The sequence below is a fragment of the Phasianus colchicus genome, chromosome 10 (genome assembly GCF_987193195.1).
Source record: "Phasianus colchicus chromosome 10, bPhaCol1.hap1.1, whole genome shotgun sequence".
In the NCBI taxonomy this organism is placed as follows: domain Eukaryota; kingdom Metazoa; phylum Chordata; class Aves; order Galliformes; family Phasianidae; genus Phasianus; species Phasianus colchicus.
Genome location: NC_143445.1, coordinates 10,985,720 through 10,997,090, shown reverse-complemented (window position 1 = coordinate 10,997,090; position 11,371 = coordinate 10,985,720). Strand labels below are relative to the sequence as shown.

Here is an 11,371-nt window from a genome sequence, read left to right as displayed (position 1 = left end):
AATATTTATTCAGTTGGCGTGATAACATAAAGCTCATGGGAACTGAGTAGTTATTTCCTTTCTGAAACCCCTTAAGTAATTGTAAATAGTTCCTAGCATATGAAGTCTATGACAGAAAGAATACTACAATAATACTTCTTTTCAAGCCAGCAGCCACTGCTGCATAATTGATTCTTTTTTCTCATTGACAACGTTAGAGATTACATCTAACTTGCTCATGTGATACAGTACTAAAAACCAACTGTCAGACATCAAAAACATTTCACAACAGGAGCTACTGATAGAGTTATTTCCTGAGCATACGAAATAAATGATGCCAGCTCTACCTTCTGGTGAATTATCCTGTAGGATCTTGCCTGAGCTTTTGCTTTTCTGTAGAGGAGACAGCTGGTTTTAGCTCAAAGACATATCATCTCACACAGTTTGCTAAATATATCAGACTTTTTTTTTTTTTTTTTTTTTTAACTACAAGACATGTTTCTGCAAGGCCTACTAAAAGCACTAGGGTAATACAGCGTACAAGTTTTACTATAAAACTAGATATTTCAAAATTTATCCTCCTAAAAAGAGAAGTGAATATTTTAATTTTCTACTTGCATGTTTACAGATTGACAGCTTTTGTTGTCTCTGAATCAGGGATATAAAGGCATGCTCAGTGAAACACCAAACCAGATTCTTTTTGTAAAGATAGCAGAAGTCATCACTTGCTTTTTGGATGAGTAATTTTTTTTTTTGCTGTGAGCCAAACCATCTGGTACCTATGTCACTGTAAAGTTATACAGGAAACTCTGGAGCAAATACAGTTTTAGAGCCAGTGGTTTTTGTTCAACTAAAATGTTCAAACTAAGCAATCCCCAAATAGTCCATTTATTCATGCATGTAATGATTCTCTACTTCCTTTTACCTGTCTTGCTTCTTCCATTTGTCAAAAATGCTGTAAAATCAGAATGCTCTACCTAGCACACACACAAATGGAATATTTTAGGAATACTTTACATTCTGTTTATGCAAAAACAGGAAAAGCATTTCAATTTCTAAGGAAGTGCTACTGTAACCAAGAAACACAGAATTCATTGGAAAAGACTGATCTCTGTGTCTCTTGGTCAGTGGGTTTACTGAAAGATAACATTACCTTTTCTGACATCAAGAGAATATTGTCACAGGACAGTTCTATGAAGAGTACTAAAAGTTAACAGACAGTTCAGGGATGGGTGCACCCAAATAAAAACATGGCTAGCTATGTCTCATAGATGATACTGCAAACTGCAAGCTCCATATGGGCACTGCAGAGGGAAGAAGTTACTGATGATTTTTATATCAATATTATTTTGAAGTGAACAAAGAGATCACAAGAAATCTTTCAGGCCTACAAACACCAACTATAACAATTAGGAAAATTTTTACTACCGAAGTTGCAATCCAGGAATATTATTTTTAATTCTTGCTAAACTTTTGAGATCTATTGTCAGGAAAGTGCACTCTGTGACATGTGGAGACAGACTCTGTTACTCCCCTTCAGACCCCAAACTTGACAGACCAGCTGGCAGCATCAACAGTATAACAGTAGAGCCAGTTGCCTGTACCTAGGGAAAATAAAAAACAGCAAGCTGCTTGATAATCTGTTGTAACAGTTTTTGAGTTTATCTGTTTTTTAATCCCAAACATGGTATTCTGAAGATATTACTGCCTTCTAATATTTGTCCTATAGAAACATACCATACTAGTGTTACATGCAGCTCCATTCCACGCTACTAACATACTCTGAGGGCAAGCTCTGTTTTGTTTCCTGTTCTCCCAAGCAGCGATGACCATTCATCAGCTCCAACTGTCTTACAGGGCACTGTTTTGCTCTACAGCAGAAACAGGGCTAGGCATCAAAACCGAGCAAACAGAACAAAAAGCAAACAAAAACAGGTAGCTCCCCAGCTCTATGATCCTGATCCCTACTTATACAGCAATTTTAGTTCAGTACTTGATGTCAAACCATTACTTTTACGGCTGTTTCTGTTTCCCTGGTCCCTCTGGGCAGATGGCACACAAGGCCACCCACACCGGGCTCCCCTCACTCTCCCAGCAGCCTCCAGCATGCACTGAAATCTTAATGATTATCTTAATTATACTTAATAGCTTGCAATGGTTTGCAGCTTAGTGCTACATCTGAATGGTGACCCATGACTTCTATAAGCACGTCGATAACGCTCCTATTTCAGTCTCCTGATTCTTGCACCCTGGCCTACCCTGTCATACTTCCTCCCTCTATATGTTGCAGCCTCGTACGTGCTCCAGACCTCAGATCAGATTTTCAGCCTGCCTCTTTCCTCTGCCTCGTTACTCGGACGGCAGGAGAGGAGCACCTTCGGGTACAGCACCGTGAGCACGGGCAGGTCTCCACAGCCACCGGAACCACTCCGAAGGCCTTGTAACTCTCCGTCGTTATTACACCCCTAACGCACTCCCTCAATTCCCAGTCCAGACGTGTTGTGACAGCTTCTCCTCAGAGCGAAAACAGCCTTATAGCCTCACGAGCGCCCAGAGAAGCCTTGCGCTTCTCCCGCGGTTATGGCCGTCGCCGTAATAAGAGCCGAGCGGAGCCCCGTCTCCGGCAGGACGGCCGCCCGCGCCCGGCCCGGAACGAGCAGCCAGCGCCGCTCTGCCCGCGGGGCTCCGCGCTGCCCACACGGTGGAGCTGGCCGCGCGCAGAAGCCCCGGGCCCTCTTCTGGTTGCAGCGGCCGCGAGCAAAAGGCTGCGCGGCTGCGGCACGGGGCACGGCCCGCCGCTCCTACCAGGTACGCACGATGCCAGCTCGCGACGGGCAGCTTCGCGTCAGTACACTTGTCTGTCGTGAAACAGCCTCCTGAAACATCGGGCGCTTGGCAGCCCTTCAGCTGCAGACAGCTCGAAGACGCTTCCTGTTTATGGGCAATAACTGCACTCGGACTAAATCGCATCTCGAGCTAAAGCGGCGACGCGCGTTAACTTAGAGCGTGGTTTCTCCCAGCACCGACAGAAACGATTAAGCGCTAACGTCACGGCAGAATGCAGAACAACTCACTGTTTTGAGCTACATGGCGATTAGAACCACGCCTGCGGGGTCTTCCAGGGCGGGGGGCGGGCGGCGGCGGCGCGTCCCGCCGCTGCGGACTGACAGGTGCCGGCTCTAGCGGCGCGCGGCCTGCAGCGCGGGACCCGCCGGCGCGAGGCGGGAGGGCGCCGCCGCCATTTTGCTGCGCTAATCCCGGTAATCGGATTTGCCCGCGGCTTGTGAAATACGGGATGGCTTCGGCGCTGTGGCTGCCCTGCGCTGCCGCGTTGCGTCCCGTGTTTGTTCTGCTGCAGATGCTCCGCGCTTCGTTAACGCTGCAACCTGTGACATTTAACGTGTCGGGCTATTTGTTTATGTGCAACTACTGTGAATTGAGAACGATTCCCTAATGTCCGGCTCTTTGTGGCCATCGGTGCGGTTTTGTCCGCATCGCTTCCTGTTCCTTTATACCTCGCCAAGGATTCTGTTTGCTTTACTCTCCTTCAAAGCCTTTCTCGTGTGAAGAAAGGTGTGTGGAGAGAAGCAGCTCAGCACTGAACTTCTGCAACTCCCCACCAAAAAGGAGAGAGTGGAGGTACTTCCTTGAAATGATCATACCTGCAAAAGTTCTGTTTGGATCCTGAAGTGAATTTGCAACTGCCTTCTCTTCCTTACCTGACAACAGAAATAAACAGGGTTTCATGAAGACACTTCTTTCGAGCAGCTGTCTGACCCTCTGTGCGTACTGCTTACGTTATTTATCACCTCAGGAAGCAAGTGCTACAGAACTGCCAGCGCTTCAGAAGCACTAACAAACGTTTGCCTAAATAAAGAGGGAATTAGTTGGACTTGATGTAGCCAGACACTCCCATAGATTCCACACGGCCTTCCCACACGTGTTCTGTCCCTGCCCCTTCCCCATGTCCTGGAGGAAAGAGGAAAAAGCTGGGCCTTGAGTCAGGTGCAGAACGTCTGGAACATAACGAGCAGACTGCCATACTCACATCCAGGTTCCTTTTAATGGGATCTTGGACTTTGTGTATTGCTTATGCAATGTCCCTCGGTATCGCTTTAGGCATGTACATAAATGTTAGTATGTACTAATGAGGATGTATGAAAGAAGTGCCACAAGAGTATTTGTGACTAACATTTTGTCAGTAAGAATACAATAATGTGGATTAAATTAAACCTGTTATAAACCCATAAAAGAAATAAAGAACCGTGCATTACTGAGCAGTGATAAACATGAGCATCTCTTTAGATTATGTGAAACAAATTTAAGGAAGATTAGGTTTTCAATTCCCACTACATCTTAATTAATTTTGCTTTTTTTTCAATTGTTCTGAAAATCAAAGACCTAAGTAACTCATACAGCAGATACCCCCAGTTTAAAGACATTAACTTGTTTGTACTTCAATGCCCTGGCAGTTTAATATCTATAGATAATAGAGTTGAAGAAAATTGGGTTATCAATTATTATTTTTGTGTGTTTTCTTAAGGCAACTTTAGCTAATCCCCTGTAAAAAGAATCACTTTTTCTCTGACCAGTACTGTAATTGAAGGTGCTAATTTCCTTATGTAGGTTTGAGCTACTTGAATTTACAATCCCATCATCTCCTTACAGATGTACTCTTTCAGAGTAAGAAATTCTTTACAAGGCCAACTCGGCAACACCCCAGATTCTACCTTCTTATTATAATGCTTTGTTATAAAACCACTTGTACACAAAGAAAATGGATTACTTCTTACATGATATTACTGCAAGGTATAAAGAAAATTGTAAGCAAACTTCTTTAAAATGAATTTAACAGTCCCAAGGTTTCTGGAGTGGGAATCTATGTATGCTTTGCTCAAGTCTGACAATCTCACTTCTGCAAATCATGACACATGGTATTTTTTCCTTAGGAGTAAGGAAAAAGCTTAGGCTGCCTAGTAAAAAAAAGGAAGTGTTCCAATATTATTCTGTGGTTAGTATTCCTCAGCTTCCCTTATTAATGGCAGCAAAAGCAACATATGTAGCATTACCAGATCTAGTAAATTGCTCTTAAGTGACAAGTCCTTCTCCATGCCTTGAGCAGACCAGACTATCCAGGAGAAAGATCTTTGGATGGACTGCCTTCTCCTTTGCTCTCACAGCTGAGGTCAAAGCAACCAGCCATGCTGCTGAGATCAAAAACAAAGCTCTTCACCCCTCGGGCAGATCAGCCCAAAGTGGTTCCACTCCCCTTTCTGTCAAATAAGAAAGGAAAGGCATTGCTTTGCATAACATTTTTTCTCTCCTAGACCACTGAGTGAAGGGAGAGGCAGGGGAAGGAGCACAGTTACTGAGACCTGTGGCAGCTGGCAGCTTCTCCAAATCTGGCTGGAACAGGGAAGCCTGGCAGAAATCATTTGATTCTCAAGCTATGTGAGCTGTGCATGTTTACCAAAGAATCAGATATATCTCTAAGGTATACTGGCTTTTGACAATTCATCTTAGGCATGGCTTATTCTATGTCTCATTAACTCTAAATGAGCAATTTTGGAACATATAAATTTAAGATTGTCTCTCCACCAGAATAAATAAGAAAATGAAGCAACTGCAATACAAATACATCCAAATTATTCTTTAGCAGAAAATAGAAAAGCTTACGTCATACGGCTAGTAACAATCAGCTGACCTTACATCTTGCTGTCTCTGAACATTCTCAACATTATTTCCATTTAAGTCTTCATTTTTTTTCTCTGCTGCTGACAAGCCACTTTCTGGCCTCCCACACTCCTGGGACACAGCACAGTCCCTAGCTAGCACAGATCGACTGCAGTCCTGAGACTATGTTTACAGACAGCATTTTCTATTTTCTATGTTTACCATTGTCAACAAAATTATCAAATTAAACCTGTAATTTCATTTTGGGCAATTATTATGTTGTATTCTGTTGCTCATTCAGTTATCTGAAGGTTGAATGTAGTCCAACTAGCATCTCATTTTTCCAGTTTTCAGAAAAAACATCCTTTAAGTATCTAAACCTACCTTGACAAGAGCAGCAGGCAAATTGCATGTTCAGGGGCCACTATTATTCTCAGTCAGGTGTGCTGGGGACCAGGCAGATACAGCACTTTTTGTTCTTTCCTACAGCTGACATAGCAAATCTTGCTAGACTGAAAGCAGAGCAAAATCCTTTCCCCTGCTAATACCTCATTTAGTGGCCTGCTGGATGGCTGGACAGCCAATTTTAAAAGTTAGAATTGGTCTTAAAGCTGTTAAGTGGCCACCACTGGCCACCAATATTCCTTAAAAATGTTTTATTTATGTATTTGTTTTATTTTTATACTGCTAAAATTTAGCATAGCAAAAGCAATGCATAAGTGATAGCGATTACTCTGAATCACCACTTAAGTGTGGCAATTAATTTTGGCAGTTTCTATGACACATACAGTAACTTTGTCTGTGTGCTCTCAAATGTTCTTAGACTCCATTCTGTACTAACCCAAGCCCTCCTCCTCTTCTTCTGTTCTGCTGTATGTTTCCAACCTAAAAGCTGTTGCGGGGCCTCCATGCAGGCAATGGAGAACTGTAGCAGTAAGCAGGCAGCAGCTGGCAGCAGGAAGAAAACCCTAATGTGGTGCATGCTCAGCCTCTCACATCGATTACCCAAAGTAAAACTCACTGCCTGACAGTAAGCTTAGATCAGATGGGGCACAATAAGAAAAACAACAACAAAAAAACAACCACAAAAACCCGTCAACTTGCATCTCCCGAGTAGTCTCATGACACCTAAACATTGCTGTGTTATGTGTGAAACCACCTTTCTTATTTCATACTCCAAAAAAAAAAAAAAAAAAAAAAAAAAGTCAAATGGAAATCTTTTGATGGATTTGAAGAGGGCTTTCATTAAGCTGCTGGTCATATAAACAACTTCTCTGTTGACCATAGTAACAGAGAATTTAATTTCATTCTGAATTTAAGCTCAGAACTTGCAGGATCCCATTTTTACTCTCTGTTTAATGATTGGCATTTTAGACTGACTTCTGCAAGATGCATCATGTTGGAGTAGCATAGTTAACCCAAAGGACTGTACACACTTTTCATTTTAAATACAAATTAATACCTTGAAAATAAAGGCCAAAAATAACATGTATAAACTTGCTGAAGCGAGTAAACTGATCTTAAGTGTATTTGAATCTTAAAAATGTAAATATATAAAGCAACATAAAATAAAATAGCACATTGTAAACAATTGCACAGAAAGTACTGCCTAAATACTACATCTTAGTCTTATTCTGGAAGTCCATGAACAACTAGCATTCTGTCTGATATAAATTTTTCCCTTTTTCCTCCTCCTTTTTGTCACTGACTGTTAGAAGACAACACTTGGTGATATCTTTTTGCGTGGGTATGTTAGAATGAGAGAGCCACAAGCGACACCAGTCTCTCTTCTTTTTTTTGAGTGGCTTTAGTTTGTCACAGTGTTGAACAGAATAACCATACTTGCATCTGTATGCTGGCGCAGGATTCAAATTTACAATGGCTGCACACTTATGAAAGATAGTGGAAATCTTAATTTCCATATTTTGTTGCCATAAAGAAGGCCTGTAAGTATTCACAGTCTTGGAGAAAGGTTTCAACTTACAGACCAAGCCCAGTATGTCAACTGCAAGTTCAATTTAATCTCAAAATCACAAAGAAATTTCCACAGAAAACACAAGGTTTGGGGGTTAAAACCTTTGAGTATTAAGAATACACATTGGGCCATACACGGAAATCTTTTTATATGGTGATTTTGAAAATGCATGCATTATTATTAGCGCATGATATGTAAATGCATTGGGCTGCTTAATAAGCATTCACTGGCACACATCTGCAGCTTTGCTAACGTACCTTTCATTCGTATGTGGTTGCCAAGGAAACAGGTTATGGCCCAGTATTCTACCTAAAATATACTGAGCAAGTAGTCTGTAGCAGTTTACTTAAAATAGGTACAACTTAGATTTCGAAGCGTATTGCTGCTTTAAGTCCAGGTAACTTACATTTATCTAATTGAAATGTTTTGTTGATTAATTTAAACTACCAGTGCCATCTTAGAGTCTCTGAAAATCTATTACCATTTTCTATGTCTTACAACACTGTCTATTAAAAGTAAACTACAGAAAACATTTTTTATACGTTACAGGAATTCCAGAGGTGGTTGTTGTTGTTGTTGTTTGTTTTTAAATTTGGTTCCTTATTTTGCATGTTGCCTAGTAGTCTTAATTATTATGTCTATTTTGAAATATCACAGGGTGGTCTTTGAGTTCCATTCCAACCAAGCCAACCCATTATCCACCAAACTTTTCCAGTGAAGTTTGAGTGAAAAGTACCACGGAAATCAACAAAAATTGCCGTAATGTAAATGATACTCTGTGATCATATTCAAAAGACCACATTCAAAATTAATGAATTAATCAGTTTCCCTGATTATTTCACTTAATACCTACATACCTCAAATCTAAAGCAGAACTACCAGACTTAATTTAACCAAGGTGATTATTATTGTACATTCATAGTAAAAAGAAAGTAAACTTTGAGTATTTGTAGATTTCATGTAAAATGTAAAAATCTTGTTTTGAAATATTTTTTTATCACAGTACTGCACTTGAATTTGTGAAGAGCTGTTCACAACTCACTATTGGTAGTTTTTTAACTACCCCTGACTACAGTCATGTATTAAGGTAGAGATTAGCAGTTTTCAGTTGAATTATATACAGCAACTGTATTAGAAATTAGTATCAGTATTATGAGAGCTCCTCTACCTTTTCTGTATGGCACAGATTGGTAATGAACAGTAGTGACTGGGATCCATTGCCAGATTTAACGTTATGGCAAGCTCAGGTGGTTTGCCTGCCTGCCAATCATTGGAGGCTTTAACAACCTGTAACAGCCTGTTTCACACATTTATTCTGTTTGATTTAATTCTCCAACCTATAGCAACAGAACCCTAGCAGGAGCTGAACAAATCCAACAAAACTGATACATGAGTGATGTACCGTAGGGTACCATAGCAAGAGCAGTCTTTTAAGTGATTCTTAGCAAGATAGCTCTTTAACCAAAGTCATGCAATTATGTGGTTTCAGAGGATTAAATATTTCAGTTGTATTTCTCTATGTGTTTTAAAGAGATTTCAGCTTGTCTTGTTCACCCCATAAACTTACCCACCTAAAATCAGGCTGTTCCTCAGTTAGAGTCTTTTAGAAGTGGTATCGAGAGGTATGTTCGGCAAGATCATCTCAGTAATTTTGTGAATTCTGTGGCTGTCAGTCAACCTGCAAAGTGGAAAATCCAAATTTAATGACTAAATTAGTAGACAAGTACTAGTTTCCAGATACATTGTGTAATTCGTCTAAGTTTTTCTTTGCTGTGGTACTGTAAACCTACATCTGGGAGGGTTGCAACATACCAGCAATAAAGCAGTCCTGTTAACCAAAGGATTACGAACATGGCTTCTGCGTGCATTATTTCATTGTGCTTTAACCTGCATAGTGTAAACTGCACACTGTATTTCAAAATATACCCTAAATAGAAATCTAAGGATTGTTTCAAGTTTAAAACCAATTATTTTATTGGGATCACTGAAAAAAATTAGACTAAAACCAAGCCTGGCTCTACTGCCCTTCCCCTATCTCAACTATTTCCAAATTTTTCCCAACAGTTCTACCTGATAACATATCAAATAATGAAGGCTTCACAACTTTCTAAGTCAGTATATGTATATTCCCGAGTTTCACAAGGTAAAGTCAGTGGAAAAGCAGTGCTTTTAGGATTAGCTATCACAGCTTGCCAATTTAGAGAACAAATTATGATGTGGGAAGAAAAAGTCGTTATTACTAGTCAACTCCCTTGACTCCGCTGAAATTGCCAAAACCAATTACAAGTTATTCTTTATCTTGAAAGCCTCCATGCATTTTTTTCAGTCTTTCAGAAGGTCGTTTGCTTCTCCTCTTTTTCTTCTGCCACTTTTTTTTTTTTTTTTTTTTTTTTGGCCTCTCTTGTGACAGATATTATCATAAGATTTCTCTGGACAACTCTTGCTCTCTGGAATATGCTTCCTATAACTTTCTGCTTAAATGACTTATCACTGTGAAACATCCAGATTTTATGCTATTGTACATCAAACACAAATAATGTTTTCATGTAGTAGTTTAAAATTATTTAGAACATGGCTGCATTCCAAATATACTAAGCAAACTCAAATTGTTCCACACAGCAACTGAAAAACCTTTCAGATAAGGCACTGAGCTGATGGACATTTTTACTGCAGGAAGTAGACACAGATACACCTCCCATCTGCAAACATGCTATCCTGTTTTCATAAATAACATACAGGAACTACAGGATCCATTACTTTGGCTTTAAAATGCAAAAATATGAGCATTTATACTTTAGCATTTACGTACTTTAGTATGTTTTTTAGTGTATCTTGATTTCAGTAAATATTCTAAAGCTCCTGTATGCCTGTAACAAAGGCCAGAATGAAGGAGACTAACGTTAAGTCCTTGTTATTATCTCAAACACCAATCAAGTCATAAGCACATCTATATACACAAATGACTGTTAAATGTTATGCTGAATGGGAAACTTAAACATTGCACTGGAGGAATCCAGTGGTAAAGAGACTTTACCAAAGCTGAAGTATTTCCAAATTTGATAACACTAGATTTCAAATACTATACATAATAAAGCCCTTTTAAAACATAATGAAACAATTCCCCAGATAAAATACAACAGAGGCACTAGATGCCCCCAGAGGGTTGTTACCTGTTCTTTACTACCACAGCCTCTGCATAATGGTCTGACAAATATTATCTCAACACATAGTTGCACACTGTGAGACCTGCATTTTCAAATCAAAATGAAGTTTAGAGCCAGAAGTAGCCTTAATCAGAAAGGCAAGTAAGTAGCAAGCAAGATAACGTCTAATTGAATTATTTTTCATTTCATTTTCTCTCAAATTTTGTGTAGATTTTCCATTAGGCACAAATGGACTTTGCATGGATAAAGCATAATTATAAAAAGGCTTCCAGGATAAAACTGTACAAAACCCCCATGCTCTCCCACAACAATAACATCTGAGAAGCTATGCTAGAGGTGTGAAAAACCGCACCTGTTTCTATCTGCCCTGGTTGCCCCTTTAGCCAAAGCGAATAAAATGGATGGAATTTACGCAACGTTTTGTATTGTGGCTCTGGCTGTAATGTTCTGACACTGCATTAGATGGATTTAACTACCATTAAAAGGTATACAGCAAACCATGTAAAAGAGTCAAAATGAAAACAGCTTGCTAATTACTAGAATCCTCCTTAATAAATAATTCAGTTTCTTTAGCTAGACA

The 11,371-nt window shown here is 39.9% G+C and overlaps 1 protein-coding gene across 21 annotated transcripts in view; it reads right to left on the bottom strand.

Annotated features, from left to right (window-relative positions):
- ZBTB38 (zinc finger and BTB domain containing 38) overlaps positions 1-11,371 on the bottom strand; it is a 66,372-nt gene that overhangs the window by 7,142 nt on the left and 47,859 nt on the right. For 13 of the 21 annotated variants that reach the window (XM_090147309.1, XM_090147314.1, XM_090147311.1 and 10 more), the window contains one exon: positions 9,199-9,305. Coding sequence is in view for 5 of the 21 variants with exons in the window: in XM_090147304.1 (XP_090003430.1) it covers positions 2,785-2,949 (165 nt within the window). In the remaining 16 variants the exon portion in view is untranslated. Of the gene's footprint in view, positions 1-1,716; positions 1,851-2,354; positions 3,144-3,641; positions 3,699-9,194; positions 9,306-11,371 lie in introns of those variants that run through there. The other 8 variants (XM_090147315.1, XM_090147305.1, XM_090147306.1 and 5 more) reach the window with 8 other exon arrangements.